Below are 16,735 nucleotides of genomic sequence, written 5' to 3' on the forward strand. Positions count from 1 at the left end.
AAATCAGATATTAGTGAGAATCTGAGAAAATCTGGTTGAAAAAGGATTCAAAATATATTGGAATGATTTTCAATGTTTCACATATAAATTATACAAATACTCAAATCGATTAATTTACTTATTTAAACAGCAGTATCTTTCGCATTTTAATAGTTTTGCACATAAATCATAATTAAGCAGAACATCCACATCTTTACGACCATCCGAGAAAGTCCAGTTGCAAATGGATTCAAAATATACCAGAATAAATTTCAACTCACTTAAAAATTATGCAAACACCGAAATTGTGGCAACTCCGGATTACTTCTAAAGAGACATTTGTAATGTTTTTAAAAGTTTCCAGGATTTAAATTGTGGCTGTCAGTTCGTTCCCATCCGAACATCTGTTTCAATCTAATAAACCAGATAAAATAAATCAGTGGCTGCGTCACTGATTTATACGAGCAACACAAAAAAATCATTCAGCCCCATAAACCGACGCGTCTAGACAAATCTTTAATATATTAAACGTGCACTCCTGGAATTGCAACGATACATCTCAGTCGAAATGTGGAGGATTGTTGCTTAGTTTACTCCACACTCATTAGCACGGATTGTGGCAGATGTTTTTGAGGTAATTTATCTAACAACACATATTAAGGTACTCCTCCTGGAGATTTTATCGGGCCACAGTTTGAATGATAAAAAGGGTTTAAAACCAATCGGAAACGGACTGGAGGTTAAAATCCGTTCATCCAAGTTGAAGGGAGCAACGGCCATTTATTCAGTCGATAATGACCATTTATTTTGTCGCATGTTAAATGTCTGCTGGGGCGGCGAATCCATAATTGCGCCCGTTCCGCAGGATAAATTGCAAAAGCACTGACATCATTACTACTACAAGTTCTAAGCGATCGGCCGACATCTCGAATGACGGCCACAATTTTTAATATTGCAGGAAGTCGTTTCGTGAATTCCTCGCACAGACGGTTTAACCTCTTTAAATCCAAATTACGCCAGGCGTAATGAATTATTCGCCTAATGTTGCATTTTATTTGAAATTCCTCCGGGCTGGTGTACGCCCCGGAGGAGACTCGTTGTCAGGTCTGCAAGTCTGCATAATAATATGCGTCGGGGTTTTAATATTTAATGGGTCGGCATTAAATTTTTCTTTACAACTTAAGGTCAACGAGTTAATTGGATTTTTCAAAGTTAGATTGCTTTTCAACGTTTTGTCACGGACAGTGATTAAAGGGAAAAAAAGAACATCGCTTTGAAAAAAACTACCACGACAACTACGTATTAATGTGTCAAGAAAATTTGAGGGATGATGTTGTGGTAGGGTATTTATTGCCTCGTCTGACTGTAGCGTTGCATCTGCGTTTTCTAATCATCAATGTGTTCACCTTAATGAAGTGAATGAGTGAATGACATACTAAATACTATCGACAAGTTGGCCAACAAAAAAACTGCAGGGACCAATATTTTTGATCAAATTTACATTTTCGAAACCATTAAAAATTATTTTCAGTTTGTCCCTGAAAACTAATACCTCCCCATCTGTATTGAAAACTACCAAAATTACCTCAGTATTCAAAAAAGGTGATAAATTTAATTTTAATAATTACAGACCTATCTCTATATTAAGTAATTTCTCTAAAATATTTGAGCTGGTGTTATATTCTGTCATTTATCAAAGTGTTCTTTATAAAATTTTTCCTAATCAGCAGGTTTTATGTTCGGCAGGTTCACCACCACTAATTTGATATGTATGACTCAAGATATAAGTTCATCAATAGATCGTCAAAGTCAGATGGACGTCATTTATACAGACTTTTCACGTGCATTCAATACCATTGGCCATGCTACTGATGACCATCAAACAATCAGTCATATCGACTAGAAATGATGAACAGTTCCAAATTTCTTTCAATCAATTTGTGGCTTTTTCTGTAGAGGGAAGTAATGATGTTTTCCTTTGTCATCACCATTACATCCAAGATATTGTCCTCATTTTATATTATTAGTTGAATAGTTGTTTCTCAACTTGCTCCACAAGAAATGATGGCACAGTGGATTGAGTGTAAAATAAATCGAAGTTTAGGTCAAATTTGAGAATAAAATGATTAGTTTCAATTTATAGTAATTGGAAAATATTGAATAAGTAAATAAAATTTTAACAACACAGAAAAGACACAGGAAATCGGTGAAATCTCCGGCATTGACAAAATCACGTCATTTGTCGTTATAAATTGTTAGAAGTTGTTTTAATATTTGGTTGGATAGTATTGTTCATTTAAATGGTACAAATTTTGTTGATAATTGTTTATATATAAGTAAAAATCCTATTTCTTTAATATTGAAACAATATTTCTAATAATTTAGTGTGATGGTCTTACGGAACTTATAATTTGACAAATGTGGTTGACTGTAAGCTATAAATAAAAGCAGGTAGTAAAGCTTTTGAGTGAGTGTCACTGAGATTTATGAGGGGTTGGTTAAAGAAAAAGAGGTAGTTTTACATTTCAAGAATAATAATGATTGTATTTCATAAAAAAAAAAAAAAAATATTTAATTAAGTAAGAATTTAACAAAATTTCCTTATGACAATAATACAAGTGGAAGATTATAAGTTCGCATAACCATTTGGAATTATTAACGCTGAATTTATTTCAGATTTATTAATTGAGATTTTTCTTTCAGAGAAATAGTTTAATTTTTATTGATTAGTAGTTTGTCTTCCGTAGTTTTTTTTGTATGTAAAAGGAAGAAAGTATTTGCATGTACATTGATTTGTAAGGTTTCGTAGCAATTTCTAGTAGTATACTCAGTTATCAATTCCGGGAGCAAAGAGTACTGATTTTCCATTTGTACTGTTTTTGGGCAAAAGGTCAAAAACGCTGTGAACTAAATACAAGTCTATTAAGTAATATAAAAAATATCTTATAATTGTTTGTGGAAATGAGTCGTGACGAGTCAAGTTTTAATAAATATTCAGTTAATAATTTTGATGAAACTTGTTTGAGTTTAACATCTAGAGAACAGTTAGCATCAAAACGTAATACCAACAGTAATACTTTGATGGAAGCACTGTGTTATTCCTTGTCAAGGTTAGCTATGAACAGTAATCTTACATTCATAGATGATTTTGATGGTGAGAGTGATTACAGGGTTTTCGTCAAGAGTGTTGAATTAATTGGTAAAGACAATAATTGGTCGGAAAAACAAATGGTCTCAGCTATTGAATTCAAATTGAAAGGTTTAGCTAGAGAGTTTTATTTTACTATTGAAACTTCTCGTAGACCTCAGACTTTTAAAGATATGAAAAATTGGTTAGCTAGTGTTTTTGATAAAAAAGTTAATTTTTATGAGGCTAAAAATGAACTAACAAAATGTAAAAGAAAAACAAATGAATCATTAGGATCTTTTATGTGTAGACTTAAAATAATTGCAGAAAAGATGGTCACAGAATCAGATCCATTCGAGTTGTCGAGATTTGTGAATATGTTGGTCGCTCAGCAATTTGTTGATGGTTTAGATACTAGGCTATCAAATTTGGTTCGGGCGGAGGGCATATTTTTGAATTTAGACGAAGCTTTCCGTATAGCGTCAGAAAAAGAAGACATTTTTCTTAGATTAAAGCTGACCCCAGAGAAAAAAGAATTTGATAAAAATTTATTTGAAAAAACTAGTCTAATGACAGAAAATTGTGAAAGAGATGATAGAGTTCGAGATAATGGTAAAGTTCATATTTTAAAAGTAAAGGCGAGTAATGATCGAAAAATTAAAAGCAAGTTAAAGAATCAATTTTGTTATACGTGTGGTCAAAAAGGTCATTATAGACTTAATTGTCGTTTTAGTAATTGTAAAATGTGCAACAGTACAACTCATACATCGAAAAATTGTTATTTCTTAAAGAAAAATAGACGAGAAAGTAAACTTAAACATAAAGGAAAATGAAATTTTTAGTAAAAAAAGTGAAAATAAGTGTCTTTAAGAATTTTGAGTTGTTGAAAGAAAAATGATGAGTCGAAACGAAGGGCTATAGGTTGTATTTGGTTTACAAAGTACATAAAACAATCTGCAGGTTTACGTTCCGGTTACGCCGATGAATCACAGTTCATTGTGGATTACCGGAAGACGATCTGTTCAGGTAATGGCGTGCCCTCATTGCTTGGCGGTGATAAGACAAGTCAAAATCTTTTCACATTAGATGGTCTTCTGAAGTGTCGCTCAGTTAAATAAAATGGATTTACAATAGCCCAAAAGAATCTAACAACAACAGGTTTTGCATTAGTAATTTTCTTCTATATTCTCATGTTGGTAAAGATCTGATCAATCTTGATTCCTGTACGTTTGGTTTTAGCTCCAAGCACCCGAATGTGGTGAGATTATCTGAAGATGTAGTTTATTTTTGCAAATTTCAAGGTTTTAATGTTTAGTATTAACGTAATTATGCGCAAATTCCTTAATACTATGATTTATTACCACTCAATTTTTTCTAGTAAGACTTCCTCTTATTAGCTCTATTGTGTTTTCGAGTTCAGTGAAAACAAATAGAAATAATAGATTCTCTGTTGTTAGATTTCTTCAAGATTTTACAATACCTCAGTCATATATCACATATTTCAATAAAAACTTGACACTTTCGGGTAACTTGTTCGTTTGTTAGTTGGTTCCTCCTTTTAAAGGTAAGGAGAGGTATTAAGTGGTCTAGGTCTTGAGTGGAAGACTAGAAATTTTGTAGAAAAGTAAATGCTTCGCGCGCGCGGAGTGACCCCATCTTGGTGGATCCAGGGGTTTCCAGATGTACCTGCAGTTGTTGGATTATCCGTGAAGACATAGTCTGAATGAGCAGAAAATGTGACTTCTTTGTTTTGCAGTGGGTGACGTGTCCTGGCAGTCACAATACGGAATTGATGTTTTGGTGAGAGGTTGATATGCAACTCTTTGTATTTGTGTAGTCGTCGTACTACGGTGATCCATCACGTGGCACAACTGAGTTTTTTAGCGTAGGTGTAGTTGTATGTGTAGATGTACACATGTGGTGCAAGTGTGAGAGTAAAAGTGGTTACTCATGAATTGATGAAATGAAAGTAGACAAAGTAGCAGGAAAAGTTGTAGAGTTTACAGGTACCCATTAGTAAGTTGGGTTGAGGTATAATGAAAAGGACTTAAAGGAAGTCGAATAGCAGCCTACGCAGAGCACCGGATTTACGAAATATGTGGAAATATGTGGAAAGATATGATGTTTTGGAGAAATTGCTGAAGTTAGAGTCGAAATGAGACGAGGTATAGTAAATATGTATTCCGGACTACTTCAAAGAGGAAGTGAGTCATGGGTATTTTTCAATCAAAGTGGATTGAAATGTGGAATACGGAAACGCTTACAAGATCATAACAATGTAAAAAATGTACATGTGCAATTGAAAGAAGAAATGAATTGAAAGAAGAATTTGTAAAAATTCGATAATAAACTCCAAGGATTTTAAAATATGTGTTCGTAGAACAATATTAACTATTATCTGTTTTAGTTATTTTGCCAAGTTTTTCTTAAATGTTGAAAAAATCATCAGTGTCGAGATGACGGATCTATCAACATCAATGATCCAGGATCTCAAGGATTTTTCAAGAGGACTTCCAATTAGACACAACAACACGATGAATACGATAAACGAAGTTTACAAATCTTGATACCACGAGAGGAAAAAGAAGAAATTTCTCTGGACAGTTATTTCATGAGGGTCCCAGGCAGACAGAAGAAAAGGAATATTTAGATTTCTTTATTTCCAAGAAGTTGTTTACGACTTGTGGTTGCTGCTACACCACATTTTGTAATTTGAAGCCTGCAGTATAAGTGGTTACCAACTACTTATCCAAGAGTATCGTTGAGGACGAACGATCAAGGACCAAGGAGCCTATGATTAAGGATGAGAAACGAAGGACGAAGAAGCGGATGTCCAGGAACCAATCACCAGGGGCCAAGTACCGGGTCAACGACTGAACGAGTCTACAGAAAAATGATAACCAGAGCATTGGAAGAGGAAAGGATTTCTTTGTATAATTATTATTGCACAAACATCAGCAATAATGAGGAGCAACAACCAGAATCAGCTACCAGGACCTTAAGAGGAACGATTCACCAAGGACCATCAACTAACGAAATAAATCCTAGCTGTCTAGATTTTGAATGATATTTTGTTGGTCAATGTTATGTGTTCTTAGGTCATGTAATTGAAATTATAATGTTTTGAATTGTATTGAGATGTATGTAATGATGTTTAGGTTTAGATGTCGAGTTTGATTATTGTTTTGATAAAACCAATTCATTAACGTTGTCACTTAAAGAATTGCTTTTCTCTAAAAGGGGGAGTAATGTAACAGAGCTAGAAAACCGTTAATAAATGACTTCGTGGGAGAATTTTTAGACCACCACTTTGTTTAGATTCTTACGAATTTTTTCATATTTTTATGGGTTTTCTTAAAATTAATCTTACATTTGGTAATCGTAAAATAGTCGTAAAATACAAAATTTATTTTAAAAATTACTTATCTTAATCTAAACGTTCGTTGATTTTTTTTTAACACATGTGTTCTTTTCGAACCCTTATCTAGTGTCAGGGTGTGGTCGCACAGTGGGTTCGAAGTTTAAATAGTGATATTTCTATGTAGAACTTATTCAGTAATTAAATTAAATTAATTAAAGGAAAATGTAATAATTTACCCCAACAGGAAATTTTAGAAAATTGTAACTTTGTTCTTTTATTTTGTCTTATTTAAGTTAATGAATTGATTTTTAAAAAAGATTGAAAATGTTTGTAAGTACAATGGTTTTTCCTTATGCAAATAACATCAGAATTGTAATATTATTGAAACAATGAATTGTATTGTATTTTGAATTGCATTAAGGTTTTTTAGACCAAGTACATTATTATTATTTAGATTAGGGTTTCATATAGAAAAACTCTTAAATTAATTTGGCAACAATGTTGAGAAAAGGAACATTTGTTTAGTTCATCTGATTGGTTGAAGTAGGATCGTTGTTGGAGACATTCAGATTCTTAAGGGTCTTAAGTCACCACCTACTTCACCCCTTCCTAGAATCCGAGTTTATAAAACTCTGGGATTCATTTATTTCGGTAGATTTTTACCCGAATTTTTCAAGTGTCGAGATCGAAGTTCTTTTAGTTGTTTTTACTTACTGTTTGTCAAAGTTCAACCTTTTTGCCAAGAATTTAAGTAAATTTAAATTATTCAATTTTTTTCTATTTATATTTATTTGTTTTTGTTTTTCTTATATTTATTTTGTTAATATAGTTAGGTTAATTAAAATTGAGTTTTAATTAATTCCGAACTAGAAATTAAAGAACAATAAAACAGTGAGTAGAAATTATCTAATATTTCGGTTTGGTGAAAGGTGTGAGTATTGAGTGTAATACATCACCTTAGTTGAAGAAGATCTGTTCAACAAAAACAAAGGTTAGTGATATTGAGATTAATTATGGAGTAAGAATTGTATAGTCTAACCTCATAAATATTTTGTGTAAAATTAAATCGCTCCCTTTAACCTGTTGTAACGAGTCTTTCAAAAAGACTTTGGTTATACCAACTGAATTATCATCGGTAACCCGTTACATGAGTTGTTACTAGCTAAGATATCTTCCCCCAACAAAATACTTATAATTACCCTTCAAATCAAATATTTTCAGTTACGACTAACAAATTATTAACAAATTTTGATGAATCTTTGTTGGGTTATAACTGTAATTATTGAATATTTCTTCCCTATCAAAGTAACGATCATCACCACTATATTCATTAAGTCATTTAAAAGGAACTTTTATAACCAGAATATTTGAACTAACCTTCAAAAGGATAAAACAACCAAAAAATGTCTTTGTATCATGTGTTATCATCTCATAAATTTGTTTATTTTGAGTAAACAATCAGTCATATCGACTAGAAATGATGAACAGTTCCAAATTTCTTTCAATCAATTTGTGGCTTTTTCTGTAGAGGGAAGTAATGATGTTTTCCTTTGTCATCACCATTACATCCAAGATATTGTCCTCATTTTATATTATTAGTTGAATAGTTGTTTCTCAACTTGCTCCACAAGAAATGATGGCACATTGGATTGAGTTGTTACTAGCTAAGATATCTTCCCCCAACAAAATACTTATAATTACCCTTCAAATCAAATATTTTCAGTTACGACTAACAAATTATTAACAAATTTTGATGAATCTTTGTTGGGTTATAACTGTAATTATTGAATATTTCTTCCCTATGAAAGTAACGATCATCACCACTATATTCATTAAGTCATTTAAAAGGAACTTTTATAACCAGAATATTTGAACTAACCTTCAAAAGGATAAAACAACCAAAAAATGTCTGTATCATGTGTTATTATCTCATAAACTTGTTTATTTTTGAGTAAACAATCAGTCCTACCGATTAGAAATGATGAACAGTTCCAAATTTCTTTCAATCAATTTGTGGCTTTTCCTGTAGAGTGAAGTAATAATGTTTTCCTTTGTCATCACCATTACATCCAAGATAATGTCTTCATTTTATATTATTAGTTGAATAGTTGTTTCTAAACTTGCTCCACAAGAAATGATGGCACAGTGGATTGAGTTGTTACTAGTTGAGATATCTTCCCCCAACAAAATACTTATAATCACCCTTCAAATCAAATATTTTCAGTTACGACTAACAAATTATTAACAAATTTTGATGAATCTTTGTTGGGTTATAACTGTAATTATTGAATATTTCTTCCCTATGAAAGTAACGATCATCACCACTATATTCATTTAGTCATTTAAAAGGAACTTGTATAACCAGAATATTTGAACTAACCTTCAAAAGGATAAAACAACCAAAAAATGTCTTTGTATCATGTGTTATCATCTCATAAACTTGTTTATTTTTGAGTAAACAATCAGTCATACCGACTAGAAATGATGAACAGTTCCAAATTTCTTTCAATCAATTTGTGGCTTTTCCTGTAGAGTGAAGTAATAATGTTTTCCTTTGTCATCACCATTACATCCAAGATAATGTCTTCATTTTATATTATTAGTTGAATAGTTGTTTCTAAACTTGCTCCACAAGAAATGATGGCACAGTGGTTTGAGTTGTTACTAGTTGAGATATCTTCCCCCAACAAAATACTTATAATCACCCTTCAAATCAAATATTTTCAGTTACGACTAACAAATTATTAACAAATTTTAATGAATCTTTGTGAGGTTATTACTGTAATTATTGAATATTTCTTCCCTATCAAAGTAACGACCACTACACTATATTCGTTTAATCATTTGAAGGGAACTTTTATAACTAGAATGTTTGAACTAACCTTCAAAAGGCTAAAACAACCAAAAAATATTTTTGTATCATCTGTTATCATCTCATAAACTTGTTCCTTTGAATAAAAATCTATCTAATCTATCATTCCAATAAGAAATAATGAACACCTCAAAATCCAATCCAAGTAATAAATTATAAACAAATTTTGGATATATTTTTCTTCTCAAATAAATGTTTACCATCACTTTGTTCGATTTCGTCATGTTTTATTCAGCTCAAAATAATGAAGTCTTATAAGAATAAAGCAAACAAAGAATATATTTACATTATATGTTATAATTTTATAAATTAGCTTTTCTTAAATAAAGGAAGTCAGTTAATCCAACTAGAAATGATACACAGATACAAATCCATTTATATCACTTGCCTTAACAGGAAATAGGGATGTTTTCCTTCACCATCATCATTACTTCCAAAACAATGCTTCATTTTATTTTATTACTAAGTAGTAGTCTCTAAAACGGCTCCACAAGTAATCGTGCCACAATTGGGTTGTTACTACTTATCGTATCATCCCTAAAAAAAGACTATCTAATTGCTCCCAACTCAAACATTTTCAACTGCCAGTAATAAATTATTAACAAATTTATTATAGGTAAATTTACGTTTGGTTGTTATTGATTGATTGAATATTGATTCCGAAAGAAAGAGCCAACGTAATTGTTCCCAACTCAAACATTCTCCACACTCACAAATAAATTATTAACAAATTTCGATAAATTTCCGTCGGGTTATTATTGAACTTAACCGAATATTTTCCACCTCTCCATTTTAAGAAAAAAACGACCTAATTGCTCCCAACTCAAACATTTTTAAAACGCCACAAATAAATTATGATCAAAATTTAAAGTAAATTTGCGTCGACGAGTCGGAAATGTTTGTTCGAAAACCGCATCGTCTCCTTTTTATTCCCGTTTTGTTCGACTGAATATATTATTCTTTTGTGCCTTGCAGCGGGAACTTTAATTTATCGGGACTTTTTTTTGGCCCAGTCTAAGTACATTTCGTTCCGTTCCCGTTTTATTTCTGCCACCTTCCGCATCGTTCGCACCTCCGCCTTCATGTATGCAACATTAATTCGGGAGGGAATTTTAATTAGGCGAAGCTCCGTTTTTCTGTCCGGGAATGGAACTTTATTATTTATCGCGATGGCGCAAACACACGATTTAATGTGTTTGGTTGTCGAGAAGGTTATTGTGTTTTAAAAACGTCAAAATAAATGCACAAATCTTACCACAAAACTTTATTAATTAAATAAGAACCTTTTGAGTTCTTATCAATGAGAAACAAACTTGTTTATAACAGTGGAATAGAATTTCGGAGTTTTGGAAGTCTTTGGAGGCATTTTGGACATCATTTTGAAGCATTTCTTTTGCAGGAAGTTTTTGAAATCTTTGAAAACGGGAGAAATAAACGTACATACCCTTTGTATATTTATTTAAAAATATGTTTTTATTTATAATTGTTACAAAAAAACTTAAAAAACTTTGTATTTGTAAAAAAATTATATTATATATATATGTTTGAGTTGGGAGCAATTAGATAGCTTTTCTGTTAGGGATGATACGATAAGTAGTAACAATCCAATCGATTCGGGCACGATTTCTTGTGGGGCCGTTTTAGAGACTACAATTCAGTAATAAAATAAAATGGACGCATTGTTTTGGAAGTAATGATGATGGTGAAGGAAAACATCACTATTTCCTGCTAAGGCAAGTGATATAAATGGATTTGGATCTGTACATCATTTCTACTTGGTTTGACTGACTTCCTTTATTTAAGAAAAGCTAATTTATAAAATGATAACATATAATGCAAATATATTCTTTGTTTGCTTTATTCTTATAAGGCTTCATTATTTTCAGCTGAATAAAACATGACGAAATCGAACAAAGTGATGGTAAACATTTATTTGACAAGAAAAATATGTACAAAATTTGCTTATAATTTATTAGTTTGATGGAATTTTGAGGTTTTCATTATTTCTTGTTGGTATGATAGATTAGATAGATTTTTATTCAAAGGAACAAGTTTATGAGATGATAACACATGATACAAAGACATTTTTTGGTTGTTTTACCCTTTTGAAGGTTAGTTCAAACATTTTGTTTATAAAAATTCCTTTCACATGTCTAAATGAATATAGGGATGGTGGTCATTACTTTGAAGAAGAAGAAATATTCAATAATTGCAGTAATAACCCCACGAAGATTCATCAAAATTTGTTAATAATTTCTTAGTTGTAACTGAAAATGTTTGATTTGAAAGGTAATTAAAAGTATTTTGTTGGAGAAGATACCTTAACTAGTAACAACTCATTCCACTGTCCCATCATTTCTTGAGGACCAAGTTTAGAAACAACTATACAACTAATAATATAAAATGAAGGCATTATCTTGGATGTAATGATGATGACAAAGGAAAACTTCATTACTTCCCCCTACAGAAAAAGCCACAAATTGACTGAAAGAAATTTGGAACTGTTCCTCATTTCTAGTCGATATGATTGATTGTTTACTCAAAAATAAGCAAGTTTATGAGATGATAACACATGATACAAAGACATTTTTTGGTTGTTTTATCCTTTTGAAGGTTAATTCAAACATTCTGGTTATAAAAGTTCCTTTCAAATGACTAAATGAATATAGTGGTGATGGTCGTTACTTTGATAGGGAAGAAATATTCAATAATTACAGTAATAACCCCACACAGATTCATCAAAATTTGTTAATAATTTATTAGTCGTAACTGAAAATGTTTGATTTGAAGGGTAATTAAAAGTATTTGGTTGAAGAAGATACCTTAACTATTAACAACTCAATCTACTGTGCCATCATTTCTTGTGGAGCAAGTTTAGAAACAACTATTCAACTAATAATATAAAATGAAGTCATTATCTTGGATGTAATGGTGATGACAAAGGAAAACACCATAACTTCCTTCTACAGAAAAAGCCACAAATTGATTGAAAGAAATTTGGAACTGTTCATCATTTCTAGTTGGTATGACTGATTTTTTTACTAAAAAAAGACAAGTTTATGAGAATTTAACACTTGATACAAAGACATTTTTTTGTTGTTTTATCCTTTTGAAGGTTTGTTCAAACATTTTGGTTATATTCAAAATAAAATTGATAAGATAATAACATATGACACACCGAAACTGTTTGATTGTTTAAGTAAATCAGTATTTCCTACTAAAACTAAGTCTTCAAAGTAAAATATTTTGATTTGAAACTATTTCTCTTTCACTTTTGATTTTCTTGACCTACTTTAATTAAAATCTCCTCTGATAGTTCACAATCATCAGTTCATTATTGATTAATATCGGTTATAAATGTTCCAAATAGCAAAAGGGAACAAAGCTACGATGTAGATATGTAAGAATTGACATTATTTCCTCTGTCATATAAAATAATCCATTCGTTAATTCCTCATTACCCTCCGGGTAACTGACCGTTTTTCAAACCTAAACCACTGTGTCATGAACCGACCGAATTTTAATAAATTCGCAATTTAATATAAAATGTGCCAAATTAACTGACACTAATGTCACGGCATACATTCAATTCGGGGCCGCATTATTAAAATTGGATCCGTGTCAGGAGCGAGGAGCCGAAAGACAAAAATCCCAACTTTTTTATCGGACCCAACCAACCGAACCGTCGACTTGATAAAACCGGATATCATTGACGAAGGCTTAATTCAATTAAAAATTCGCAATGAAACTCCCAGTAACTTTTACAAAGTACCTTCTCGGTGGGGGTTGGAGTAAAGTCAATCTTGCACGGCGGAAAATGATTAAATCCACCATTGTTTTATTACGTAGTCGCGTGTAAATAAACGGGGGCGGTTGAGGATGGGCCGCCTTTACGACCGTCAGGTGAGGGTGTACGACGAAGCATCGCCCGAAATATTCGCACACATTACCCTATATCAGAGTCCCGACAACGAAACGGAGCCGAGTTCATATTTCAAAGTTGCCACACAACGGGGGTTGTAACGTGAACAAAAACGAACGAAGAAACGGCTTTTAATTTCGTCCCGCCGGAGATCGACGGAAGATGCATTCCGGGACGTTAATATCGACGGGGGGGTCGGTGCACACGTAAGTGGCGTTATCCGGGCGCATTTCTAACGGTAGGAAAAAATATATAATACAAGGCGGCGGTACGATATGGTGGTGGCATGCATCGGCAATGACTTGCGAAGGGTTGCGGAGCCGAACCGCACGTACAATATTATCCGTTGGAATCCTACATATTTATGAGTGCCACGCCTCATCGTCTTATTTATGTTTTCGACGGGACGGGATGCACGGGCGTTCTGGTGATGAATTCTGGGAACAAAGAGACTCCGACCATTGAATATGTGCAGTTTATTCATTCGGTTATTATCTGTTATTATTTTTCATGTCGGGGGATCTGACACTTTCGAGGATACATTGTTTGATGGAAATGCTATTTTTGTGTTTCAAGATGGGGTTTAAATTTTTATTGTGCTCCATGTCGTATGTAAATTCGTTTCAATCTGTACTCGGTTAATAAAATATTTTTGTGACAGTTTAATAACCGACCGACCGTTAAAGCAATATAATATTTATATATAAATTAAACGAAATTATAATTATATTCAACCTTTTGTAAACAAACATATTTCAATTATTTTAATGTACACGTTTATTAATTTATGTTAAATTATTATTAGTAATTTTTTAAATTTTATTACTGTTTTGATTTGATTAAATGCTCTTGCATTTATTTTGTACTATTATATTAATTGTATTTTAATATAACATTTGTAAATGTTTGTTCTTGGAAAATTTGTTTAAATATGTAATTTGCAATTCTGTTTTTAATATAATTATTATTTATATATGTATTAATTAGTTGTAATTATGAAACTGTATTTTGCTAACTTTTTTGATTTTGATTTTAAAAATGAGCATATTATAATAGTCTGTCACACAGTATAACCAGAATGTACAAAGGTAATAAAATTTAAAAAATCATAAATCAAGTTCATTAAATTTACATTCCATTATTTATAATTTCTTGAGTTTTGTTACTATTATTTGTACATTCTGATCATATTGTGTGACTTGACTGATTTTTGATATTAATTTCATATTTATCGTTCGTTCTCTCCTATGAATAATCACTTAATTATATTTAATTGTTTACTTTTATTTTTTAAATTTTAAATATTCTTCATTTTAATTTGCCATTTCATTAATATATATTAAAAAATTGAATATGTATCTTCGTTTTCTTTATAAAGTAGTAAAAATATTAATTACGCTCACATAAAATCATTACTTAATAAATTAATAAATTAAGATTATCATCATGTATTTTATTCCTAAAAATAAATAAAAATTTTAATTACAGTTCTTTTAATTAAGGAATAAATAAAAAATTTAATAATATAATGAACGAAACAAAAAATTTTACATAAAATTTCTGTCAATAAAACTTAATTACACTATCCTTTAATTAGACACATAAAAACATGAAATCTTTAAAGTAGCTTATTATCCTTAAAAATATAAGATAAGATAAACAGAACGAAAAATTAAAACAGTTACAAAAATGGTGAATGGCCTCAAAAGTCCTAAAAATGGTGGATGCGCCTAATTTTACATTGCAAAGATTGACCAGACTTTAATAAATTATTTTAGGACTTATATGTCTTATATGTATATATAAATAATTTATTCAATCTTGTTTCATTTAAAAATTATATAAATAAGAATTTATCGTTAGATATTTCTTAATAACTTAATTAAAAATTGAATATATTTGAAAAATTCACAGTTTTAATTTAATATCCGTCTCCATTGGTTTTCTAAGTTTATTAAAAATTTGTTTTAATTCTGAAATTGTTATTTTTTCAGGAATTTTTTATTTCAGTTTTGAAATGATTGAGAAATTTTTAAATTTTATTACTGACTCTATTGTGTGACTGAATGATTTTCGTATATTAATTTCGTATTTATTTTAATAAATCTATTTACATAATCGTTCATTCTTTGAAAAATTGAATAATTATCTGATTTACTCTTTAGTTTTTAAAATTGTTTTTAATAAATGCATTTTATTTAATTCTGAAATTTCAGGCATTTTTCATTTTAGTTTTGAAAATGAACATGACTGATAATTTTTTAAATTTTAAAACATTGTACATTCTAACTGTATTGTGTGATCCAATGTTATATATTAATTTCGTATTAATTTTAATTTTCCATTTATATAAAATTTCGTTCTTTGAAAAACTGAATAATTATGTGGTATATAAAATTTATTCAATCTTGTTTCATTTAAAAATTATATAAATAAAAATTTATGGTCAGATATTTCTTAATAACTTAATTAAAAATTGAATATTTTTGAAAAAAAAACACATTTAATATTCATCTCCATTGGTTTTTTAAGTTTATTAAAAATTTGTTTTAATTCTGAAATTGTTATTTTTTCAGGAATTTTTTATTTCAGTTTTGAAATGATTGAGAAATTTTTAAATTTTATTACTGACTCTATTGTGTGACTGAATGATTTTCGTATATTAATTTCGTATTTATTTTAATAAATCTATTTACATAATCGTTCATTCTTTGAAAAATTGAATAATTATCTGATTTACTCTTTAGTTTTTAAAATTGTTTTTAATAAATGCATTTTATTTAATTCTGAAATTTCAGGCATTTTTCATTTTAGTTTTGAAAATGAACATGACTGATAATTTTTTAAATTTTAAAACATTGTACATTCTAACTGTATCGTGTGACCCAATGTTATATATTAATTTCGTATTAATTTTAATGTTGCATTTATATAAAATTTCGTTCTTTGAAAAACTGAAAAATTATGTGGTATATAAAATTTATTCAATCTTGTTTCATTTAAAAATTATATAAATAAAAATTTATGGTCAGATATTTCTTAATAACTTAATTAAAAATTGAATATTTTTGAAAAAATCACATTTAATATTCATCTCCATTGGTTTTTTAAGTTTATTAAAAATTTGTTTTAATTCTGAAATTGTTATTTTTTCAGGAATTTTTGATTTCAGTTTTGAAATGATTGAGAAATTTTTAAATTTTATTACTGACTCTATTGTGCGACTGAATGATTTTCGTATATTAATTTCGTATTTATTTTAATAAATCTATTTACATAATCGTTCATTCTTTGAAAAATTGAATAATTATCTGATTTACTCTTTAGTTTTTAAAATTGTTCTTAATAAATGCATTTTATTTAATTCTGAAATTTCAGGCATTTTTCATTTTAGTTTTGAAAATGAACATGACTGATAATTTTTTAAATTTTAAAACATTGTACATTCTAACTGTATTGTGTGACCCAATGTTA

At 30.0% G+C, this 16,735-nt stretch overlaps 2 protein-coding genes across 4 annotated transcripts in view; one reads left to right on the plus strand and one right to left on the minus strand.

Annotated features, from left to right (window-relative positions):
* LOC109603327 (neuroligin-1) overlaps positions 1 to 16,735 on the minus strand; it is a 579,545-nt gene that overhangs the window by 214,182 nt on the left and 348,628 nt on the right. The gene's annotated exons all lie outside the window — the stretch shown is intronic.
* On the plus strand, positions 2,068 to 6,239 carry LOC126265448 (uncharacterized). The gene is made up of 2 exons (XM_049967043.1): positions 2,068 to 5,271; positions 5,514 to 6,239. The coding sequence occupies exon 1, from the start codon at positions 2,941 to 2,943 to the stop codon at positions 3,937 to 3,939; it is 999 nt and encodes a 332-aa protein (XP_049823000.1). The 5' UTR covers positions 2,068 to 2,940; the 3' UTR covers positions 3,940 to 5,271; positions 5,514 to 6,239.

The sequence above is a fragment of the Aethina tumida genome, chromosome 4 (genome assembly GCF_024364675.1).
Source record: "Aethina tumida isolate Nest 87 chromosome 4, icAetTumi1.1, whole genome shotgun sequence".
Lineage (NCBI taxonomy): Eukaryota > Metazoa > Arthropoda > Insecta > Coleoptera > Nitidulidae > Aethina > Aethina tumida.

Excerpts from the sequence above, each read along its gene's own strand:
- LOC126265448 (XM_049967043.1), top strand. The coding sequence starts at position 2,941 with ATGAGTCGTGACGAGTCAAGTTTTAATAAATATTCAGTTAATAATTTT.